At 38.2% G+C, this 12,413-nt stretch overlaps 1 protein-coding gene across 1 annotated transcript in view; it reads left to right on the top strand.

Moving 5' to 3' along the window:
- EFTUD1 (elongation factor Tu GTP binding domain containing 1) overlaps positions 1 to 12,413 on the top strand; it is a gene marked incomplete at its 3' end in the record, with an annotated part of 49,459 nt that overhangs the window by 17,423 nt on the left and 19,623 nt on the right. The window contains exons 12-14 of the mRNA XM_010148639.1: positions 3,328 to 3,479; positions 3,969 to 4,147; positions 4,606 to 4,741. Coding sequence (XP_010146941.1) covers positions 3,328 to 3,479; positions 3,969 to 4,147; positions 4,606 to 4,741 — 467 coding nt within the window. The remainder of the gene's footprint in view (positions 1 to 3,327; positions 3,480 to 3,968; positions 4,148 to 4,605; positions 4,742 to 12,413) is intronic.

Genomic DNA, 12,413 nt, shown 5'->3' with positions numbered 1-12,413 from the left:
GAATAATGTAAATGGATTGAGTACACTAAAGAAGTTCCATTTCCACATTTCAGTGGTAATAAAGAAAAGTCTATCGATCAAATAACTTCATGTACTAACATAATATTTTATAGCTGCACTAGGGGGTGTAAAAATCGTAATACCCTTACTATTTTTCTGCAGATATTATGAAAGGTACTTTTCTCCTCAGTCAGCTTGAAATCAGGATTTTTTTCCTTATGTGTCACCATGAAGTAGGCACTTTCCTATACAGTTCTGCATGAAACTATAATTATTTCTTTGTTTTGTGGTACAGCTTGTTTGCATGTCTTAATCCAACAGAGTGTAGTGTACTTCATCTATTTCCTTTCTAACAACTAACAACTGTATTGGGAAAAGTGTAAATCCTGTGATTTTTGTCCAACCTTCAGCTAAAAAGACATTACATTGTCCTCATCAAAGGAAGAGAACATTTATGATCCAGGCTCTAATCTCACCGTGCTCCAGAATTTTCATTTACTGTCTGTTGTGTGGCTGCATGATCCTGTTTTTTCCTGCCAGTATTGTGAGATGGTAGATCCTTTCCTATGGAGTGAAAAAAGGTGAGGGAAGAAGTATGGTAGGGAGGAAGAGGACAGAATCTTTCTTCTGGTTTGGGCAGCATTTACTCAAAACTGATTTCCTTTCTGATTGGTTTTGCCAACTGGAGAAACTGAATAAATGGGGGGATAATGTAAAACTGGTTTTGTTGCAGATCCAGTGCCTTGTGTGCATTAGTCTTGTGCTGTGTTCTGCTTGAGTGTGTTACAATTCTATACCAGGATCTATTTGACAACACTGTTTTTGTGGTTTCTAATGATCCTACCAGGAGTGACTGATTGTATAGAAATTGATGCTGTGACAGAAAGCAGGATGGAAGTCTAGGTTGTACCTGCTAGCTCGAGTCTCAGCCACACTCAGCCTGCTTCTTAGCAAATTGAGGATATAATGAACTGGGTTTACATGTATTGCATCTTACACCCGTGCATTCAGGATACCTTTGACATTTCTGCTTTGGCTATTTGACACCTAAAATGCTGATATTTTTTAAAATAGCATGTGAAGGGGGGAAAAAAGGCAAACAAACTTTTTTCTTTTACTCTCAGGATTATTTACACAAATGAAAAGTATTTTTGGACAATAAAATGTGTTGGAATGCATACATACATCCTCATGTGTATACTATGCCATCATATATAGACTGCATTTATGACACCCTTGGCTGTCTCATCTGTACTTTCCCTATCAGTCTCTCTCCTCTGGGAATTTTTCAGACATTCCAAACCCTTAAATAGCTTTGAACAGCTGCCTTCAGGAATCGTCGTAAAAAAAGTTTTCTTCTCCACCATCTGCATTGCATTTTGTATTGTTAAGCCTCTCTCTCTTTTGCAATAAAATAAACAAACCAAAGAGAAATACCACGCTATCCCAGATTTGAGATTCATATTCTTAATTCTGCCACAATGATTGTTATAGAGATGATTTTTTTAAAAGGAAAAAAAAAGAAGTTGCTGAGAAGTTTGTAGTGGCAATTTTGTCTTACTTGTGCCTTTTCTGTGACACGTAATGTGTCTGTCACAGGTTCTGAGTAAGGAAAGTCTGTGCTTCACATTCTGACATTTTATCCTGGGGGCCTCTCTTAGGTAAATTTTAGAGTGATTTCTAATTTATGTTTAGTTTTCTTAACCTTTTGTGTTGAAAGTTTGGATTTAAGGGAAGCGTGATAAATGTTCAAGGTGATTTCTTGAAGTTCTAAGAATTTTGATAATATGAAGGGTTTCCTTAAGCATTTTTTTAAAAAGAAGTCTCATGCAGAATGTGTTGTATGCAGAAAAGCATATGATGATGTAAAAAACCTCTTACTGGGAGTGAGTTGGTCTCAGCCACATAATCTGTTCAGGGCTTTCTGCCTCTGATTAATCCACTTAAAGGCAGAGTTAAGCATCCACTAAGTGTCTCCAAGGGCTACACATAACGACTTTGACCCTTAAGTAATGGTTGTTTCCCGATTTAGGGGTGTGGAATAGTTGATATGGGGATGGGATTAACTTAATTTTTTCAGTAGAAGTAGCGTAGTGCTTCTCATTGTTATCTTCCTCTTTATCATTCATTACTACTACAGCTATTTTCTTGAACTTGTTTTGCAAGTGTGGAAATTAAAGAGAGGAAGGGACTTGTCCAAGCTATTAAAAACCCCCAAACTACTAATGGGGCACTTTGGGTTTTTAATGCTCTGTTTGTCACACAGTGTGCTTGGTACAGTTGACAGAAAGAATCCTGAATCACCTTCGTACTAAGAACCGTTCCTGTTTCCTCCATCCTGCGAGGAAATGCAGGCGTAAGGACACATCATGGAGATGGGCTTTTGCTCTGGGTCACACTCATCTTCTCGAGTTGCAGTCAAGATCTAAGACTTTGTGAATAGTTTGTCCAGTTGTGTTGTACAAATGCGCGTTTGATGATAGACAGAATTCTGCTGTTTCTTCTCTCTGGTTAGAGTTCTATTAAGAATATTAATAGAATATAAAAAATGCATTGGTTGTTATTTTGGAAATTATATATTGATGCTGGAAAGCAATATATATTTCCGTTGCTCCCAGTGCACCAAAAACCCCAAAGGTATTCTAGTCCTGTGAAGAAAGAGTCTATCTGTATAACTTACTTTTTCCTGCTTTTTAAGTTATAAAGATTATTTTTTTTAATGTAGGCATCTGTCGGTACATCACATGAGAAATTGTTGATACTGGAATCACTAAACAGAATAGATTATTTTTAGAAGTATCTGTAATGATTATAGGTGGATCATATCTATGGGAAATTACTAGAAACAGGTGAGGAATTGGAAAGAGAAGGTGACTGGTATCTGAAATCAATCTCCTTGTTTGGACTTTATTCAATTCGAAGTTTGGTAGGTTTTTCTGACTGCGTTGATACAGATAAGCCTAGATTAGTAGACTGAATACTTGGTCTTAGCTGTCATTCTGCCTCAGGATAACATACTGACATGGTGTAAAAAGCAGTTTTGAAAATTGGCTTGGATGTTTTCTGAAAAAGTGAGAAATCACACGTCAGTGGGAGAGACTTGACTTACTTTAACAAAACAAACAGAAGTTTAACATGGTGGCCTCTTCCTATACACGGTAGATGAAGAGTTTGCTAATCTTAGCTGCCTTAGAATATACAGTATCATGGGAACAAAAGGCATTCTGCATAAGGTTTTACTTATGCCAAATAATAGTAGTGTAATTATTTAATTTATTTTAAAATAAACCACATTTCCAAATGCTAATGTTTTAATATACAATGTAGGCCTTTAACTCAAGAAGAAATAGCTCATCGGCGTCAGCTTGCAAAACGAAGGCATGCTGAAAAATTGGCAGCAAATCAAGGAAAGGAACTGTCAGAACAGCCCCCAGTTGAAAATTCATCTGAATTAGCTGCGAACATGGGCGATACGAAAGGTGTGTAATGCTCTGCTATCTGTTTGTCTCATAGGACGCTTAATAGTAGAGTCTGGGTGTTGTCAAAGGGCTGTGTACCTTACAAAGGGTCCTCCGCATGCCAGGGCCAGGCCGTTCGGTAAATGGAGCTGAACGAAGAGTGAGGAGGGATTTGTAAGAAAGCTGATAGCGCGTAAATGCTGTGCCATGGATACCTGTTCCTGTGTCCTGAGAATGTGCTTGATCTCAGGACTCTGAGGCAGTGAAGACAGATGATGCTTGAAGGAGATGCCCTGATGAAAAATTGAACAATTTTCACTTTAAGTGGAAAGGTGTGGATTGACTTGTGCCCTCGTGTATGGGGTGGAAAGAGTCACAATGGAGCATTCTTGAAGTTTTTTAACACATTGAGATGTGATAGGATAATATGTAATTGATTAATTTTTTTTTTTTTAGATGATGAGGCAGAAACTGCTTTTATTCTTCATATATTGCTCTAACTTCCATTAGGTGAAGAGCAGCAGCTCACTGGTCAAGTAGAGATCACGACCTCAAAGGCAGTGAAACAGGAAGCAGACAACAAGGAGTCTTTCATCGCTTTTGCTCGTGTGTTCAGTGGTGTGGTGCAAAGAGGGCAAAAGATCTTTGTTTTAGGACCAAAATATGATCCTGCTGAGTCTTTGCATAAGGTAAGAGGTGACAGTAGAATGTTACCGTAATAGTTTAAGTACAGTCTTGCATTAGCTCACAATAAATCCATTGTGTGCATACTTTGATTCAAAGAAAACGTACAAAGGAAAAAAACAATTGTTTTGGGGGAAAAGGAAGGTGCATAATAGAAAAAAAATGTTAAATGTTTTGAGAATGGGATCATAGAAGTTCATTATGAATTTACTTTAGAACATTTGTTTTATCAGTGACAATGAAAAATGAGCTCGGAGGAGCATGCGTTTCTTGGTAACGTTTGCTTGTTTGCCCCCAGGCTGAATGTTTGGAAGGGGAAAAAAATAATTTCAACTCTGTTGGTTTTTACTATCTGACTTTGGAAATGAACGTGCTTTAGAATGTGATTCGGAGGTTTTGAGGAAGGAGTCTGTGTCGGTAGGAGGTGATAAATACCTAACGCTGGTGGTTTCACTCTGTGTAGCTGTCAGCCCAGTGTTCTGCTACAGATGATCTGCCAGCAGTCCCTCATATGACTTCCTGTACGCTGGAGAATCTCTACTTGCTTATGGGAAGAGAACTTGAAGAACTTGAAGAAGTACCTGCAGGAAATGTTCTGGGTAAGATATAACTAGTGTTTGATTTCCCAGAGCTGGAATCTTTATAGCATCAAACATACGCACAGAAATTGTTTTGATGTGACCAATAATAAGAAAACTTAAATGAATCTATGAACGTTTTTAGGTATGTTTTGTGTGCAAAAAATGAAGGCACTCTAATTAAACTGTGATTTCTCTGAACTTTGGATTGTAAGGAGGGAAAAGATGTGTGAACAGGAGAAAACTAGGTATTACACTAGCCTTATTCACTGTTACCCTCAGGTTGGAGTATTGCCAGGTAAGTACTGGTGCCAGGAATCGCCCAAGGCAGCAGTAAGGTCTTATATTTTATAAATTACAGCGATTATTTGTAATATTTTCCCAACAATGGTAATTCTGTAGTATGACTTCTCTAGTGATGAGGATAATTGTTGTTTTATTTGTGGGTCTGCTTGAACTACGGTGCTAAAAAATTACTACTTCTAAGGCTCTGGTAAGTTCTGAACTTTCTCCATGGACAAGGTTCTAAGTGGTAAAGTCATCGTAATCATTGAGTTACGCTCTTCTATGCCAGATTCTGAGCTGCTTTGCCCTAGAGTATGAATAGCCTTCTTTACTGCTTTTGTCCTTCCTTTGTCTGTTTTTAATATCAAAACTAGTGTTTAGAATTTAGAAGGTGAAAACTTGGAGTTATTTGGTTCTTTACTTCTTTTCCATTTTGTGCATGAAAATGTCCAAACTACAGTAAAATACCAGATTTTTTTCATGTCTCTCTGATTTTTAGAAATCTGTAGTAAATTAAAAATGGGTGTGTTTTGTCAAGGTTGTATTTTGGTAAGCTAGGCAGTTAACCATGCTGGTCACTTTTAGCCTGGGCCTGGTGTTTAGAACACAAGCAGCTGGTGATTTAGTTTTATTTGGAGGCTTAATATTTTAAAAAATGTAATTATACCTTACTCCAGTCAGATGCCCACGTTGACCATTTTCAGTATCAAAATGTATGAAGTCTCTATTTCAAAAAAAATGATTGAATTTGAAAAAAACCCCGCTACCCCCAAACACTGCAGTAAAAGTGACAGGATGTCAGCTTTGTGCTTGCCAAATAATAAACACTCATGGAGGTGCCTCCTGCAGAGAAATTTGAGAATTATATTATGTCTTTAATGTTAAGAGTCAGACCAAATTTCAAGAAATGTTTTTGCAACCAGTTAGTTCAACCTAAAAGTTGTGCGTAGTCTCTACTGCTGAAGGAGGGGTCTAGATTTTCCTTAAAGAAAAGCATATTAGTTGAGCTGTACGAAACTTCTAAATGGTGATGATTGGTTTGTCATATTTAGAAGAATTAATTAGAATTTTAAGATCAGAATTAACATTCACACCTCTTGGCCAAACTATTTGATGTTTTATCTCTTTTTACCAGATCATGGTCTCTTTGTATATTGACAAAAAGTTTTTCATTTTTACCTAGAATATACAAGCTCAAGTGTGTGTATTTATTTATCTATCTATTTATTTATAATATTTTTAACTTGGAGTTGTTTTATGGAGTTGTTAAAACTAAAATCCCCAAATATCTTCATGTTTCTCCCATTTCTTTGTAAAACTGCATTGTTAATTTACATATATTCAATCAACACCTTTACTGATTTGATGATGATTTACCACACTTGAGAGAAAATGCAGTGCATTTATATGAAAGGAATCTGTAACAATGGTGATGCAAGACTTTTATTATTCCAGTTAGTAACAGTGATTTCTGTTTCAAAGGCCGTTTATCTTCCAGCTTTTAAAGCACACAGCAGTGATTTCTCTCCAGCCATATAAGGAAATTGCTTGCAGATTATCCAGTAAATTAAGGAAGCTTTTCTGAAAGCTCTGTAGTTTTACTCTGTATAATTAAATTATTGCTGTAAGGAATACACAGTTAATCATGACTGCCTGTTTCTGCTTTAAAACTTGTGGTATAGGTTATTCAGATTTTTTTTTTTCCAGGGTTTGGGGTTATTTTGCTGCTATTTATAGTTTGTTTCTTACAAGGAAGAATCTGCTTGGTCCTAGTAAGCAGCCTTTTTATTCTTTATACTGGCTTATGCAAAGGTTTAATGATCAAAGACATGGCTTGTTACAGGGGTTGTTTTACTGAAGGTGAAAAAATTTTATCCCTTGTTCCTTGTGTTCAATTAATATTTCCGTAAAATACTAATCTCCTTAAAATTGCTAAAAATTTGAGAAACTTGTAGCAAAACATGGTAAGAAGAATACTGTATTTGAACTATGAAGCTGTCACACAAAGAGAATTCAAGAACATCCAGCTGAGAGGCCATACTCTGTCCCTGTCTGATATGCACAGCCATTCTGGCAAGTCTGCCAAGGTATTTTCTGGTGTTGTTCGGAGTTCCCGGAAGTTAGGAGAGACAGACTGCTTTGCATTAGTTAACTTGTACTGCAAGTTTGCAGCTCCTCTGTTTTGTCAAAGGATTTGTCAAAAAGCTGTAAAGCAGTAAGTCATTTTCAAGTAATGGCAAACACAAAATACACAAAATGCTTCCTTCTACGTAGCTGTTTATAGTTCACAATTTTTCTTCTTTACGATCTCTGCGACTGCTGTACATTTTGTTTAGTTTTTGAGGTGAAATATGATTTAAAACAAATGAAAAAGTTGTTGGGGACTAAGGATAGTGAAGTCTCTGTGATAAGTCTTTTAAAAAATTATTTGGCAGAATATTCTATGAAAAGAGTGAAATTCTTGTCTCTGCCAAAAACACCTGCTCGTAGAATTTGTGATTTAGATTCACTATTCGCCACTCTGAGAACTAAAAAGGAGTATGTGAATGAAATGCCTTCTGGTGAGAGACTGCTGCAGGTCCTGTGCCAGCAGATGGGAAGCTGTGCTTGTTCACTGGTACTGCTGGGTGGACTTTGTACTCCCTTGGGTAAACAGAGGCCTTGCAGGAGAATCTAGTTACTGGAGCAGCAGATGAGGTTATACCAGAGCAGTTAAATGCCCTCGGGTTCCAAACGGCACTTGTATTTAGCGGAAATGGCTGAATGAAAAGCGTGATAGTCATTGGAATGGGCCATGAAAAGTGTCTTGAGGTTTAATTTGGAAAAATGTTGAAGTACTGGTCCAAAAATAAATCATGTGTCTCGATTCACTGTTTCAGGAATGGGTTATTTTTCTGTATCCTGTCACAGGCCTTTTGGCATGCTGTTGCTGAATTTGAACGTCGGTCTGAGAGTCCTGGGAAGTGACAGCCATGTCTTGGAAATGGTCCACCTCCTTGTCCTTGTTGTAGTAGCCTTCTCTGCATTGCTGTGGCCTCTCTTAAGGGCCGTAGCAACTTTGACATCAACTTCACTTGTCCTGCAGGCGGGCTGGTGCTGGATTTTCTTCAGACTCCACCGTCTGTTTTGTAAATTCTCACTAGGTATATCAAAATCCTGCTTAAATTGCAGACGTTAAGTGTGACAATTCTGTCTGTCACCAAAGTCTGTATCTTGGTCAGTTGAGATCCTTGGAGTTCAAGGCATCTCAGACACATTTTGTGCTCCCCTTTTGAAAACTGCCTGAATACCTGTTGGAAGAAAATATATCATAGGCACAAGCCTATGTGCTGCTTTGAAAATACTGTCCTTCTGTGTCTTTAAGGAGAGAAACAGCACTTGAATATTAAATTCCAAAAGCTCCTTGATGGGTGTATCATTGTATGTTCTTAGTGACACTATAATTAATACTGACCTGTGTTTAAGTAATTGAAGGGACCGCTGACGTAGAAACCCATGACCATGTGTCTGAACACACTGGTTTAGGTACTTGTATAAGTGTATAGTGTTGTGGGCTTTTTTTGAACCTGGCTCAGTGTCATTTTTTTCTGAATAAATAATTGAAGGATCATGAAGTGATACGCTTTTGTTAACTGGAATAAAATGTGTCTGAAGGCTGGTTGCGCGTGTACACCCATGCGCACCTGAGTTCAGATTAACACGCATCTTAAAACTGATATGCATACTGCTTTTTATCCCCAAGTAGCACAAGAGTCTGGTGTTTGCTAGCATACAAACCCCAGATTTTTTAAAGCTGCCTGTATGACTATTGAAGTGCTTTTTGTGTTTTGTTGAGTACTGTTAAAAGCAAAGCTTTTCCCTTACCCCTAGATCTGTGGTGCGTTAGTCTAACACTCACAGGAGGCTAGATGATTTCCTGAATGTTTTCAAATGCAGTTAGCTATGTGAATATCAAGTGTTCTACCAAATTAAGGGCATTTGTTTCTTTAACTTACCAAATGACATTGCTAAAAGAAGTTACTCCGTTTGCCAGCTCACTGTGAGCTGACTTCCTACATGACAGACTGTTGTGTACCTTGCTTTTTCTATTTCTAAAATGCTTGTTTTCCCATACAATATAATGATCTATAAAGCGCGTGTAGGATTCTTGACATGTAACCAGTATGCCATGGGAACAGCAGGTGGTTATGGATTGGTACTTCTGGACTCCATCGCGCCTTTCCGAGGATAGGTGCCATACAGCTGCAGTTAGCGTGATGGGTGGGTACGAGGTAGTAGAGCTAACCTCATTACAAGGTGTCTGACAAGCATTTTATTCCTTTAGGACTTCATCGTACAATTTAGAAGCTTTTAATAAGCAGCCTCTGTAAGAGCAAAGAGCAGCTGCATGCGGCGATGCCGTTTAAAGGCCCAGAATGGCTTTCTAGGACCGATGCCAACTAGCAAGCATTACCACCTTCTGCGAAAGCCCTAGGAACAGTCCTGCTGTTGCACCAGCCTTTTATTTCTCTGCAAACATTTGGTGGGCTAATTTCACTCTCTGAATCAGTAATGTGATTACTTAAAAAAAAAAAAAGATGAAATAGCCAGCTCGAAGGGATTCCAGCTGCCTGGGCTGTCTCATCCCCGCACACTGGTGAGCCGACGCTGGAGGGCAGCCTTTCTCGGCAATGGCACTGGGGTTGGCTGAAAATCGTGAATGAAACAAAGAAAACTCAAACCTTTGTCTCCAGCTTTGGAATACTTACAGTTTTTATGGTTAACTGCCGTTTTACAACCCCAATAAAGTAACCTTGCATTTTTAACTAGTTTATAGTAATCCAGCATTAGTCAGGCAAAGGTATTTAATTGAATAATTTGGTTATTGAGTGACATTTTAGCTGTGTGAAGTGTTGAGTTTGCCTGACATCAGTTGTATCTATATTAATTTCCTACCCAGTCACTGTTTTATGAATACCTAAATTGTTGAAAAAATTGAATATCTTCAAGTTGTTTCTTTCAGCTAAAGACAGGGATAGTTAATCTATTGTTTGGCCTTTCAGTGCTGGAAGCTGAAGCCAGTTTTTTAACTCTATTTCTGCTGTAGCGGACTAAGTCCCTTTGCAATTACTGCTCTTTGCTGTGTGTGCTTCCACCAAGCAGGCTGAGTAATTTGTGTTGCTTGTTGGGCAATGCAACACGACACGGTGGGCAGCTAATGACCTAGTATCACACGAACTTAGAAGCCTGTTTCGCTGTTTCCTTCACCCTGTTTGCCTTGCCATTTCTGCTGGTTTGTGATTCCATTTCAGGGGATTTGACTTGAGAAACTTTATTGCAAAAGAAATAAGTGGTTCATTACCTTGTTTTCAAATCATTAACAACACATCACTGGAGAGGGAAAAACTTGACATGTTTTAGGTCAGAGGTACAACACTGTCATGTGTCTGTTGACCCAGCTAAGGTTTTTCAGGGAAGAATACTTTGACTGGTTAATGGTTTCCTTATAGAGCCTTTTTAGACTGGGTGTTTTTTTTATTTATATTGAAGGTTTTAAATTGCATTTTGAGCAGATACATTTTTCTGTTTTTCTGACTGTAGCTTCTTACAACTATAAAAGGAAATCATAAGTGTAGTAATTCTTTCTGAAGAAAACCACTTCTAAATTCTCTAGTGCTTCTGGAATTTTCAGGGGTTTATTATGAGATCCTAAAAATGTGTTTAGTCTTGCCACTGGAATACAAGAGGGTTTTTTATCATATTTAAAAATTGAGCTGTGTAAAATTATTTAAGTTAAAGTCATAACACATTCATCTAGCCAAAATGCCTTTAAGTTTGCTTCTGACCACTGCTGGATTATAATGTCAAAAAAATTCAAATAATTAAGTTTTTGAGGAAAGAAGAGAACGGAGGGAAACATTCTGTATCAGTTTTAAAGCAACTTTTAGGTACTGTAATCTGTAAAATCTGAGCTTTCATGTAAATGAAAATTAAACTTCTAAATAATCCTCCGAATGTGAGGCAAGTACTCCTGGTTCTTTGGAGTTTCTGTGCAGACAGACACTACTGATGCTTGAGGTTTCCCAAATAGTAGTAGAAGGAAAGCTGCCCAGACTTGTCTGTGTTGGCTGCCGCTACTTATATGCCTGTGGGCAGCAGCGGGACTAACAAGCATCGAGACGATTTCATACCACTGCTGCTTGAAGAAACTCGCAGCACAGCAGCAGGCACATGCTCTGCAGCCACTTAATAGAAAAGATCTAGAAATAGACTGGAAAGAGGGTTTAAGGACTGTCGTGGTTTAACCTCAGCTAGCAATTAAGCACAGAAGTGCAGGCAGTCATCTGTCACCCCTGTGTTTGCTTCAGAAGTAAGTGATTTTTGGCCTTGAAACTTCAAATTTATTAGATGCCTGTTATTACACTAGTACACATCGATCAGAATTCAGGGCCAGTGTTAAAGGAGACTGACTCCCTTTCCTGGTGTAAGGGTGGAGAATTGGCTTCTGTAGTTATTGCCTCTGGGCAGATGTTCCTCGGCCTTCCAATAGCTGTTTGTGGATTTAGGTCTTAGATACTAGCTGGCTTGTCTCCAAAATGTCCAAATCTGTGTGAGTACTTGATTGGGTCATTTTTCAAGGCTCTTTAAAATGAGAGGGTAGGGATTTCCCCCAGTATTCACAGTTACTTTCTTTAGTCAGCATCGCTGTATTATTTTTAGTCTCTCCCTCTATGAAACTGAATATGTCCGTGTATAAATAAAGGGAGAACAGTTATCTACACAAATAGCCATATTTATTACTTGGCTAACGACCCTCTTGTTCTCTTACAGTACTGGAAAAAATGAGTGTTAAAGTAGTTAGTATCACTGAAGTAAAATGGTCTTAAGGTGAAGTATTGAGGTGATTGGCTGAGCTCACATCCGTAATGTTGCGCTTGGGATTTTTTCCAGCATACTGAGATCCATCACTGATGACTTGGGGAAATTACCTCACATTTTCATTTGAAGAGCCTGAAAACCATACCCTCCCTCAATCTGGTGATAACAATTACTTGGAGCATGCTTTTATGATTGATGTTTTGTATTTTGTTTAGAGCAGTGTTGTCCTTAAAACTAGGATGTCGGTATTTTTAATGGGTGACAGTTTTTAGTATAGCCATGCGCTCTCTTCTCTCTTACGATGTGGTTTTACCAGGAACGATCTAGCTTGGATGGATTGGTTGAAAATCTCCATGGAGACTTTAGTATCCATTACTAAGTGAGGATCTATGATAGCAACTTTGGTTTTGCACTCAAAGTTGTCATAATTCCATTTCTAAGTGTAGTTAGTGCCACTATGAAATACTTTACAACAGAGTGGGAAATACCAGTTCAGGGTTGAACGTGGACACTCAGGCACTGGAGTAAATGACTGTGAGATTCAGCAAGC

The sequence above is a fragment of the Eurypyga helias genome, unplaced genomic scaffold (assembly GCF_000690775.1).
Source record: "Eurypyga helias isolate BGI_N326 unplaced genomic scaffold, ASM69077v1 scaffold27513, whole genome shotgun sequence".
Classification (NCBI taxonomy): domain Eukaryota; kingdom Metazoa; phylum Chordata; class Aves; order Eurypygiformes; family Eurypygidae; genus Eurypyga; species Eurypyga helias.
This window is presented reverse-complemented; position numbering and strand designations above follow the sequence as displayed.